The 12698-nt window shown below is 37.0% G+C and overlaps 1 protein-coding gene across 15 annotated transcripts in view; it reads right to left on the bottom strand.

Moving 5' to 3' along the window:
• The window catches only part of LOC125240549 (E3 ubiquitin-protein ligase hyd), a 61808-nt gene that overhangs the window by 47955 nt on the left and 1155 nt on the right, over positions 1-12698 (bottom strand). For 13 of the 15 annotated variants that reach the window (XM_048148464.1, XM_048148468.1, XM_048148475.1 and 10 more), the window contains exons 2-4: positions 9543-9892; positions 7416-7570; positions 5646-5869 (exon numbers count right to left, since the gene is read on the bottom strand). In XM_048148464.1, the coding sequence (XP_048004421.1) occupies positions 5646-5869; positions 7416-7570; positions 9543-9892 (729 nt within the window). The remainder of the gene's footprint in view (positions 1-5645; positions 5870-7415; positions 7571-9542; positions 9893-12698) is intronic. The other 2 variants (XM_048148469.1, XM_048148472.1) reach the window with 1 other exon arrangement.

The following is a 12698-nucleotide window of genomic DNA, read 5'->3' as shown; positions in this document are numbered from 1 at the left end:
ATTGAGGAAACTCCTCAAACCTTAACGTTATTTATTATTTTAAAAGACGCTAGAGCCAATCAAAAATTTCTAAAAACGGGATTTTTCAATATGGCTGCAAAAAAGGTGTGATACTCAAGATAACATAGATAGAAGACAATTAGCCAAAAAATCTAAATGGTCCGACACAGATTATTTCATTGTTATTCAGAAATTCAGATTCTCAAATTTCGTTCAGTTTAAAGAAGTTTTAAAGGAGGAAACAGTCGAGAGCGGAACCTCGATTTTAAAGACTTCTTTCGCAACATCTTTTAAATGAGTTGTTCTTAATGGACATTTTTTTTTTCGATTAGTCTAGTTAATAACACTAGTATATTTAACTGAAATTCCCAAATTGAAAGGGGGACTCCTTTCCATTTTAGCATTTTCGCTCCCGTAGCGTATTAATTTGACGAAATTTATGGTATTAGTTTAATATAAACTATTATCAAAATTGAACGAAACTCCCCAATCTCAATATGACAATGGGAAGGTGGGGAAAATCAGGAGCCGACATAGTGTGGTGACCCTACTTAATTCATTTGTATGAGAAAAGTTATGTCTGAATATCTTTAAAACCAGACAACGAATATAAAATATTAGATGGTGGATATTTAGTAAAAATTTTTACTAAATGTTGAAGTACTTTCGAGTGTCTTAGGTGCTACAAATCGTAAGATATTTACATTTTTAACTTTCTCAAAACGTGTGGACTGAGTGAGCACTTACAAAAATGTATTATAAAAAAACCTGACACGTTAGTGGTTCGTTTTGTATTTTACAAATTCCCATTTCACTTTTACTAAACTATACACATATAATAGCGGTCTAAATCTTATGTTTTTCATCAAAATTCGGCTTTTCAAAAGTGTGAGGATTGAGTGAGCATAAGAAACTATTTGTAAAAAATTAAATACGTCACTAGGTGATCTAATATTTATAGAGGTAGGTTGGCCTATTTTTTACTAAATGTTAGTATATAAATATTATATGTTAAATGAATATATTCATTGTTTTCGTTGGTAGTTTGTGAGAACTGAGTGAGCACATGTTAATGGCTGTATCTTTTGATTTATCTTTTTACAAATTCAGAGATTCGTTTTACAATTGTTTTAGAACTTTTACTAAATGATTAGCATATTTATTTTTATTTTCGGAAGGTGCTCACTCAATCCACACACACACCTTATAATTGTCAGCGAAGTATGACGTTGCAGGTGCGGCTAGGACGATTGATAGATAATGGAATTTCATACAAACCTTGCAGGCCAAGGCCGGCAGTCTTCTTTTTTAATTTCCAAACACAGATAATTGTGACATAACATCCAGGTATTTAGCCAATTAAAAAAAAACTATAAGGGGCTTTATAGACGTGCCGACTGCAACTGGTACGGGCCCTAGACAATATTTGATTTTGGGTGCGTCTTCATACAAAAAAAATTTTTTTCGTTTTTTTTTTTTAATTTTTTTTTGTTAGAGGTCTTGTTTTTTTTCCATATTTAATTTTTTGTTTTTTTATAGGCGTATACGGGGAATTAAAGGGGAACGAAAATTCGATTATTTTTGCGCTACGACGCACCGTTTAGGAGATACAGCCATCCAAAGTTACTATTTTCAGTAGACTTTATTTATTTCATACCATGTTTGAGAAAAGCACTATACATACCTCGGCGGGAAATGGGGTTGCCCGCCTCAGACCTATCCCGCCTCGCTTCGCTCGGCCGTCTATATGTCTTCGGCCGGCAACCCCATTTGTCCCGGCCTCTGTAGTAATGTACTAAAGTGCACGTGTAATGAAAAACATTAAAATTTGTAACAGGGCGTCGCTGGCCATCGCCTTTTTAACCGACTTCAAAAAAGGAGGAGGTTCTCAATTCGACTGAATGTTTTTTTTTTTTTATTTATTTTTTTTTTTTTTTTATGTATGTTACTCGATATCTCCGAGAATCGTGGACCGATTTTTAAAAATTTTTTTTTGATCGAACGGGTATAACCCCGAGATGGTCCCATTGGCACCAAGTCAGTGTCTGATGATGGGATCTTGGAGAAATCGAGGGAACTCTTCAAATGTTATAGGCACATGTAATGTTTTTTGTGCATTTTTCAAAGGTACACCAGTATTTGCGTCTGATGGTAATAATTTTATGTGGCTGAGCTGATGATGGAAGGTCAACTCCTCAATGGTTAGGAGTTAAAGGACAATTCTTTCACTACTGTACATATATTCGGACTGATACATATAATATCACTAGGAACCACTAAAAATCAACAAATAAATTAACTTTTTAATAAAAAATAAAACCGCCTTCAAAAAAAGCGTGTTACAAAACACGGAAAAACTAAAAAGCCAAAAATAATAAACCTTCGAATTCAGATTTCTTATCGAATTGCAATAATCTAAACATCCAAATTATAAACAAATCAATTATTTTTGGAGTCGGGGCCAGCCTGCGTATGGTTGGGTGGGGCAAACAGGAAATAGCAAGGCGACGAACAGGTCTGGTACCGACTACAAAAACAATTGATTTGTTTATAATTTGGATGTTTAGATTATTGCAATTCAATAAGAAATCTGAATTCGAAGGTTTATTATTTTTGGCTTTTTAGTTTTTCCGTGTTTTGTAACACGCTTTTTTTGAGGGCGGTTTTATTTTTTATTAAAAAGTTAATTTTTACTATACCTACTCTCTTTTGAAATATTTGTCGCCACATGTTGGACAATCTACATATACTTAAGCAAAAATAATAAAAAACGGGTAGAACTTACGATAATTCTACCAACTTAAATATGATGATGAATAATGCAGTGTAGGCTTAGTTCTGTTCACCTCTTATCATTCTTCACAACCATGTCACATATATTTTATTTTTATTTAATATTTTCGAATGATTTTAGTAACACCACACGAATCATTACCAAAACTGTATTTCGATGTTAAAATCAAAAACGGTACAACTATCATAAGCCAAAACCGTACTTATATATATTGATATTGTTTACACTCGACTTATTTCCAATAAAGCCTAAAAAATGTTGGCAACTCCTTGTTTATCACAGCCGGTTTTGCCTTTCTCTTTTATGCCGGACTTTCCGAGTAGGCACAATTTCGAAGTTACATATTTCAGAACATAAAACTAGAAATTGAAGGCGTTTTGAGTAGATTAATAGTACTAGTCAGAAAGAACGGTTATTAAATGACTACGTTACATACATAATATACAAATATTCTGACTGCTTCTATTTTATTTTAATTTTTTGCGGAACCATGTTGAACTCGATGTCCGAGTTCGAAACACGAATCAAGTTTATTGTTAACTAGTGTTCGTCCTAGGCAGCGCCGGCCCGCGCACTCGATCAGGGTAGAGCGAGATATGGTTTTGGCACCCCCTTGTTTAAATTTTTTTAAGGTCCGAAGCCAAAACGCTATCCTTATAGATTCGCTGTGTCCGCCTGACATTTCAACCATTTGACTAAGTATTTAACTAAAATATATCACATGTATTTGTAACAGGCAGAATTAGTAAACGCGAGCGAAGCGAGCGCGAAAATTTTTCCTATTATGTATGTATGTATTTATGGGGAGGTGTGAAGCCCCTGTCTTTCATAGGCCAAACGTACGCGAGGTTAAAGCTTTCCTGCGCGGCGTGTTCATTGAGGAGTTCACTAGGACAAGACAAATGACTGTAATGAAACAAAAGAGACCAAAGACCACAAGCTCTGGTAGACCAAGAACTGATAACTAGCTTCAGTTCAGGGCCACGGCAAGGAATGGGAGAGAAAAACAATGTCCAACTTGGACAGACATTGCGAAGTCGAGAAGTTCGACTCTAATTGCAGAACTTTGGCATATTTTGGGGTATTTAGATTTCACAGGGTGCTTACGTTCTCGACTTCTAGGACTTATTTCGTCATCAGTTTTATTTTTATAACACGGAGTTAAGTAATTAGGCCACAGTAACTGTTTTGTCAGCGTCGGGATGCCATAATGGGCATCGGTGGTTTGCCATTACGACACGTGACCTTCGGTTTTCTAGTGCTTAGAAGTCACCACGCTGACGCTCCTTTGACTCATACAAAATTGCGCCTCTCTGAGACGTTTTGCGCCTTTGACTTTAAGAGGAACTCCGCTTTGGATTGTGGATAAACACTGAGCGTTTGGATAATCCCGTAACTTTGACTTTGTCGTTCGGCATCGCAACATTCGCAACAATGTGGTTTGGCTAGAGCTAGAAACATCTTTCACGTCGCCCTAGCAACAGCTTCCACCTTATGAATGTTGGACATGGTGCTACTTTTCAGATAATCTGAATCACAAATCACAATCACAAATCTAGATTTTCATACATACATACATACAATCACGCCTGTTTCCCAGAGGGGTAGGCAGAGATCACGGATTTCCATTTACTACGATCCTGACAAATCACTTTCGCTTCACACACTTTCATAACGTTTCTCATACACGCTCGTCGGTTTCGAGTACTTCTGACCTGGCCTTTTTGCAATATTTCCCCGATTTGAACAAGAAAAGTTCGCGTAGGTCTTCCACTTCCAACTGACCCATCCACTCTTTTTTCATATACTTTCTTCGTTACTCTCCTCTCATCCATCCTCTCTACATGCCCGAACCACCTGAACATACCCATCTCAATCTTTGTCACCACATCTACATCCACTCCACACTTCACTCTTAAGATCTAGATTTTCAATAGTTGAATATAATTAATTCCCGGCTCCTCTCGCCATTCTGGGCTATTTGTGCGCCCACGCAATGACGATTTTGGCGCCCCCTTACCATTCGGCGCCTAGAGCGGCCGCTCCACTCGCTCTACCCTTAATCCGGCCCTGGTCCTAGGGATACGTATTGGTATACCTTCGGAGGTGTGAGAGGCGTATATTAATATGTGTGTGTATGTTTATTCTTATACATATTAAATTATAGTATATTAATATCTGTGTGTATGTTTATTCTTATACATATTAAATTATAATAATAAATAAATTGAAATAGGTTTGCTTAATAAATTATGCAATTAACTTAAACAATTATTTTGATTTTAATATAAACTAATGTTGCAACACCTACAATTTCTCTGTTTTGACTGTTTTGCCCAAAGGTTGACTGATAGAGAATGCCTTATAGCATTAAGTCCGCCTTGTATAGTTGTATTTTCCTTGCGCAATAAAGATTAAATAAGCAAATTTGTTTGGCAAGATGGCGACCCTCGGTCAGCAGTTCAAAATAGTTCTTCACTCTGGCCTTGATAGGTTTACTACCCCTGGATCCGTCAAATTTTTACGGCTCCGGTTTGTTTACACTTTTTTAAATAACTACATTACAAGGTATAGAGTGGAGTCATATTGCTTCATTCCCTAGACGACAGCGCCAGACCACAGAAAATCTGGCGACAAGTGTTATGTTCGAGACACATAATTATATTATCGAAGATTAAATTCAAATGTGAAATTACGTGCAAAATAATAAAATTGGCATTGTATAAACAACGGGATCGGCGTAAGCATGAGCGTGCCATTAGATCGGGTAGTGAGCTAGGTGTGTAACACAACACAATACAGTACAGGAGGGGAGTGACGGAGAGAGGAGAGCAGAGCGCGGCGGGTGTACCTTCTGATAGCCGCGTACCCGAAGATGTCCTCCGAGAACATGGCGTCGGCGTCGATGATGACGGAGTTGTCCTGCTGCGCCGCGTGGAAGCCGCCGTCCAGCAGCGAGATGAGGTCCTCGGGCACGTAGCCGTCGCCGCCCTCGCCGCTCTCCGGCTCCTCGCCTTCCTCGTCGTCGCGAGACAATAGGTTGTTCACCGCCAAGTTTACGTCCAGGTTTGTACGCTGAAATAATACATCATTATTCATTTGGTTTAGGAGACTCGATTCAACTTAAGATTGGACAAAAATATAATGGTTGTTTTATGCAAGCTCCAATCCAACCCCATTAATTACGTATGGATTTAGTATGACATTTTTTACATTATTGTTTATTTTTATCTATCCTTGTATTTATATTCGTTAATGCCTCGTTCGCACGAGACCTAGAAATTACGTACCCAGGTAGGGGGTCAAATGGACATGTTCCGTAATCTAAGTATTTATAATATTAGTATAAAGTATAATATTATTATGGATGTATAGCTAGTGGTTATCCAATTAAAATTATTATGCATATATACTGAATATAGACTTTAAGACAAAAAAAAAGTATTTATGAAGTTGATTAAGACGAAATTTAAAAGGTTAACTGCGAGTACGTTTTATTCGGGCCTCGAAGCTTCTTTACAAATTTTAAATTATTTTTGGAAGACTTGTGATCAGAAATATCAATCCATCAGGCCTATCAGCACGTTGTATTATAATTTACGCGAGTAATGTACTTATACGTATGTTGGTTTTTCGCCGACAGTTATTTATCGTATAAATCGACTTCTACGACTTTTATTTCGTTTGTAAAAAGGTGTTAATTTAGTTACCACAAAATATTTAGGTGCTTACTGTCCCACTCCATTCGGATTGAAATTGTCAGGGTTGGCACAATTTGACGTTCCTTTGCGTGCACAACCATGCACAGATAAGATTACGACTTCAGTTTCAGTAATAACTAATAACGGAAAAGGCTAGTGCCATCCATTACAAAGTAATAAAATTAATCGTCCCCAAATCACTGTCAAACTTCAGAATGTTCTTGGTTCCGTAGTTAACGTAAAGTGGGGAGTGATTTTTTTTTTCATTTCAACCCTAAGGCCGTTTTCACATTATCCGATCTTATATCGGATGTCGGATGGATTTCAATGGAAAAAATCCAAGATGGCGCCTGTAATGTATGGGATATCGGTCCGACATCCGATATTGGACCGGATAATGTGAAAACGCACTGACGTGTTTTGCTGGCTTATTTAAAAATGAATAGGGGAATATATAAAATCTTTTTATATATTGTTAATATTTTCGGAAATAATCGCTCCTAAAGTAAAAAAAATGTGCCCCCCCCCCTCTGACTTTTGAACCATACGTTTAAAAATATGAAAATAAGTTTTTTTACAAAAAAAAAAAAAACAGTTTTGGAACAAGTTTTTATCGCCGACTGTACCTTTCTTTCAACAGTCATCTGTTGCTTTCCGAGGAGTTTCCGTGCATACTAGTCTGTCTCAGTAAAAGAAGTACTGACGTTGAGTGAAGTAGCACAACAACGAACGTTTACGAGTAAAAATGATGGAAACGATTACACACTAATCCCCTTATATCATCAAGTAAGGTCATCAAGCCAAAAAAAATTTTCCGACGTATCGGTGTGATGGAAAGGGACAAATGATTTTTACTTTAGTGAATGTTTATGACTAAGGGGGTAAATCTGTAAGTATGTACATAGAAACAGTAGGCTCACCTGTAATTCTCTAACTATAAGGTTTCGGCTTTTGCCCTGCAGGACCACCTGCGCCTGCGTGACCAAGTCCTCGGGCACGAAGGGCGCGGGCACCGACACCACGCGGCCCGAGCCCGACGCGCCGATTATAACGCCCGCGGCGCGGCTCGTTGAACCTGTACCAAACAAAACAAGCACTTTAGGCCGTTTTCACATTATCCGATCCGATATCTGATATCGGAAGAAATTCAATGGAAAAAATCCAAGATGGCGCCTGTAATGTATGGGATATCGGTCCGACATCCGATATCGGATCGGATAATGTGAGAACGCACTTACAACCAACTCCTAATACTACATTACAGTAGCGGCTCGCCCTAAAGTGCGCTTGTGCGGTGCACTCCCAGAAATTATCACAAGTAAATTATAGTAATACATCTGTTATGATACCTCTAATTAATGTATTATTATTTAAAAAAAGTATCGCAAAAAAGTTAAGCTCAATTAAACAATTACTTGTATTTCTTAACAGTTCATTAATCTGACTATTACTCCGCCAACTCCCTTCCTACAATTTCATACGCACCGCGCTCAACGGAGCGCTTTCGATTGCGCTCCTATGGAAAAAGATTCAGTGCATTCATCGATAGAAAATTCAGTGAGAGTGAAAGAGAAGCTTAGACACAGCTCCGCGCGTGAGACAGACGATTATCTATGAAATATTAGGTAAAGCGGGAGCGCCGCACCGACCACAGAACTATATCAAAATAGAAGGAAGAAGTATCCTATTTAGTACTTCGCGTGGCAAAAAGAAGACTCAACGACCTCTTTCCTCGCCGCAAACGACAGTCTGCGTTGTTGCTCTTTTGTTCATTGCAGCCTTAATTTAACGACCTCGACTTGGCGTGCATTCAAAACGAGCGATATCTATATAAACATGAAATAAGTGTCTTAGCAATGCGTGTAATAAAAATAATTTAATTTGTTCTTAGATTACGAGCGATGTAAAAATTAGCTATTCAAACTGTCGAGTCAACTCATATTCGTGACGTCAAGTGTCCATGCAAAATGTTACACGGTTGGTCTTGTCAACCGCCGAGCTTGTTCCTTCTATCTCGGTATAGGTCTGTGCGTTTGTCCTTGATTACCATCTTGTTGCAGCGCGCAGGCGCGATGCGCTTCGCGGTCATCCGCGTACTTATTTCGCGCGCTATTTTGTAAACAAGTTGTACGGCACCCGCAGGAAATACGATTTAGACTTAATTTGAAACCGCATAATTAAATTGTTTTAATTAAGGGTAAGTGTAAATAATTTCAGTGTGTGAGAATGGATGGATGCAACGTGACATAAAAGTGTGTGAAAAAACTTTAGCAACCCGATTAGAATTAAAAGTCCAGTGGTTATGTGAATGTGACAAAAGTGAAAACTGTTTGGTTTTCCATTTCTTTTATTTGGAAGTGGCGCGGACGACGGAGGTGGTGAGTGTGCATGGACCGAAACCCGTCTCAATGATCGGTCGTCAGGAAATATGCAAGGCCTTAGATTCAGCATATCGAAAATCCACACAGGAGTACCGTCCTACCGTCATACTAGGTACATACATGTAGGATCTTGGTGCTCACAATAAGAGTTTGAGTGAACACCCACATATTATAGCCACGAGCCGCCTCTGCTACATTATAACTAAATTTATTAATTAACTAACTTTTCCATTTCAATACCGGGCATACTGATACTGACGCTTGTTTTATTCAAGATATTTGTTAATAAAGCAACCACTCTTCCACAAAAGGTTAATAACAATTTGACATGAATGCAGTACGTAGGAAATTCGCAACCAGTGGCCATAAATACGACAAATATACACAAATAGCGAAACATCTATTTACACGTGTATGATATCGTTTTACACAAATGTGGCTCTTTAAATTGGGGTAGGTTCATTTCCGCTAATTTCGGTGTTAGTATTTATAGCTGGTACACTGGTTGTAAGTACACTGGGTTTTGAATGATCACCTTTTTTTTGTTTTCTCTTTTTACCATGTCGGACGTAACTGCGTCGGTATCCGTAAGCTCGAGAATAAACAAAAAGGCAATCACGGGCTAAATCCTTCCTGGTTAGTCTAATTTAATTATTTGGTCCATACCTTGTGAGCTTGTGGCAGTTCGAATGGAATTCCTCATGATACGTGCTCTGGTCCGAGGCTGTTGTCTCGATCCGCAACCACCACCGCTGCCACTTTGCTTCCCCCCACTCGTCCCGCCACCCCCACTGCCTCCACCTCCATTTCCACCGCTCTTGCTAGCGTCAGTTTTGCTCAAGTCCAATCGGTCTGGTATAATAGAAAATGCAGCTCGACAAATGGTTCCGTCCTCGAGAAGGCAGGCGATGTGGGCCGGGCCCGCGGCCACGGCGCGCACGCCGCGCAGCGAGCTCAGCGCCGACGAGCCGGCGCCGGTCCCGTACCGATTCCATCGCTCGGCTACTTCTTTAAGTCTGTAATAGGAAACTTACAAATAAAAAGTGGAGAAACATATACATGCCATAAAAACTGTAGGGTTCCAAACCAGGCAGTGGTTAGAATAACTCGTAATAAATAAAACGTAATAAAACAACATGTCCAAAATTTATCAATAAGCATAATAAAATCTAATCTAACTTTTTATAACATTTTAAATTCCTTAAACTCTATGAGACATATTTAAATATCTATATCTGTATTCCAGCTCTCACTGCATGGAGTCTAGTCGCCGCGAGCACTCATGCCTGATGATGGGTCTCCAGATGATTTGAAACGTAATATCACGATTTATTACACTATTTTTCACCTTAGATGAGTTCGGTGACACTTCCAAAAATTCTGAATTGCGCATACTATGTTTGCTAAATATTCTTGCAAACTAAATTAACTAACACTATGCATGAAACGGAAAATACTAGGGGTGGATGTTCCGCTTTATTATATAAAAGTAACATAATTTGAGTGTGTATCGATCGATATAACTTTTTTTGATATATTTTTAGTCGTTATAACGATCATTTGATATAATTATTGAATCATATAACAACAAATAATATACTAACAAATTGTATAATTCTTATTTAATATAACGATCATTTTTTTCGAATAAAATTTATTATAACATACTTTAAGTATAATGCTTATTTCCAATAATAAATAAATTGTATAACACAAATTCTTTCTAAAGCACAGTTAGAATAAAAAAATGTACCTACAATAAATTAGATCCATCATTTACCAGAAAAGTAGATTAGGTTAGAACTGTGTGAACCCCTAGACACAACGCGCTGCTACCAGAAAAATAGGTCAGGTTAGGTTAGAACTGTAATCCTTAAACATAATGTACTGCTATCAGAAAAGTAGGTTAGGTTAGAACTGTGATCCCTTCAAAAAAGAATAAAATTAATTCTTGAAATGTTTTATGCTGTTTGCTAGTTATATTATACTAGTCGTATATCAATATATAGTTATACCATATAACGGTTATTATAAATAAATGTTATACGAAATAATGATTATACAAAATAAAAGTAGAGATTTTGTGGTTATACCAAATGTTAATTATGTCAAATGAGTGATTATATTCTTTAAATATATGCCTTATGTTATTATATCAAATGTTACTATACCAAAAAAAGTTATACCAATCATTACACACCCACATAATTTTTCTCTAGTATTTAATGTAACATTTTTAATAAGCACTGATAATGCAATATTATATTCAGAAAAGTATAATTTTTAAATATTTTTCTATACTTTTCGTCTAAGTATATATTTTTGAACATAGAATTTTTGGAAGTGTCACCAAACTCATCTAAGGTGAAAAATAGTATAACATGAGTATATTTAAATATGTTAAATTCTGTTTGGTTTCGTTTTTATAGATTTTTGGTTTTATAGAGTTTTATAGTTTTGGTTTGATATGGAATGTTACGGCTAAATAACAAATAACAAAAGATATGTTTTGGTATAAAGGCATGGTCTAAGCACAAAATGTATATTACTTTAAAAACCGGCCAAGAGCGTGTCGGGCAACGCTCAGTGTAGGGTTCCGTAGTTTTCCGTATTTTATTATTATTATTATTATTATTTCGTTTTAGACAGGCAGCTGATGCTGGTACGTCTAAATCAAAAACTACTGAACCTATCAAGTTCAAAACAATTTTCCTAGAAAGTCTTTATAAAGTTCTACTTTTGTGATTTTTTTTATATTTTTTAACCATATGGTTCAAAAGTTAGAGGGGGGGGACGCACTTTTTTTTCCTTTAGGAGCGATTATTTCCGAAAATATTAATATTATCAAAAAACGATCTTAGTAAACCCTTATTCATTTTTAAATACCTATCCAACAATATATCACACGTTGGGGTTGGAATGAAAAAAAATATCAGCCCCCACTTTACATGTAGGGGGGTACCCTAATAAAACATTTTTTTCCATTTTTTATTTTTGCACTTTGTTGGCGTGATTTCAGCTTTCTAGTGCTAACGGTTACTAAGATTATCCGCGGACGGACGGACGGACAGACAGACATGGCGAAACTATAAGGGTTCCTAGTTGACTACGGAACCCTAAGAATGAACTAGACAAGCATATTACATGTACAACTCTGTTGTCCTTTGGAGTGTCGGCTCCCGGCTGATTACGTCAATCAAATTTGAAATTTGATTAAATAGAATAAAAACAAAACTCCAATAATCAGTCAAAAATCAGTGGGACACTTGACAAGCTATGATTACAGGTTATATTACTTATTTTTAACTGCCTGCCTGCTTATTAAATAATAATAATACACTGTCAATGTGTAATAATAATATTACACCGCCTGTGCATGTGTCCCATGACAAGGGCAATGGCAGCATCCACTTGATGTGAGTCTTAATGTATCATTCACGTTAGTCATTATTTGGTTTTACTCAGAAACGTGTTACTCTTCAGGATTGCCATAACACAAACCTAGACCTAATCTATCTACAAAAAATATAATATCTGGCAATCATTACATTATCACTAACCACTATGTCAAAGGGATTTGGCTCAGCGTACCCCTTACATTTCATTTCATTCAAGTGTCAAAAGGGCCTCTATGTGTTGACTACAGCTCCATGCACACCTTCCTAAGGCCCAAGATGCCCAATGGTTTCCATAATGGGAATGATATACAATTACAGTATAATAATATATATAGTATTTTTCTCAAGGCGTGCTTCATTGAATTGATAATCTTCTAAAAATAAATTATCCTAATGAAATACAGGGAAACTAAATCATTGTTTA

The sequence above is a fragment of the Leguminivora glycinivorella genome, chromosome Z (genome assembly GCF_023078275.1).
Source record: "Leguminivora glycinivorella isolate SPB_JAAS2020 chromosome Z, LegGlyc_1.1, whole genome shotgun sequence".
NCBI classification, from domain to species: Eukaryota; Metazoa; Arthropoda; class Insecta; order Lepidoptera; family Tortricidae; genus Leguminivora; species Leguminivora glycinivorella.
Note: the sequence above shows the minus strand (reverse complement) of the source record. Positions and strands in the feature narration are given on the sequence as shown.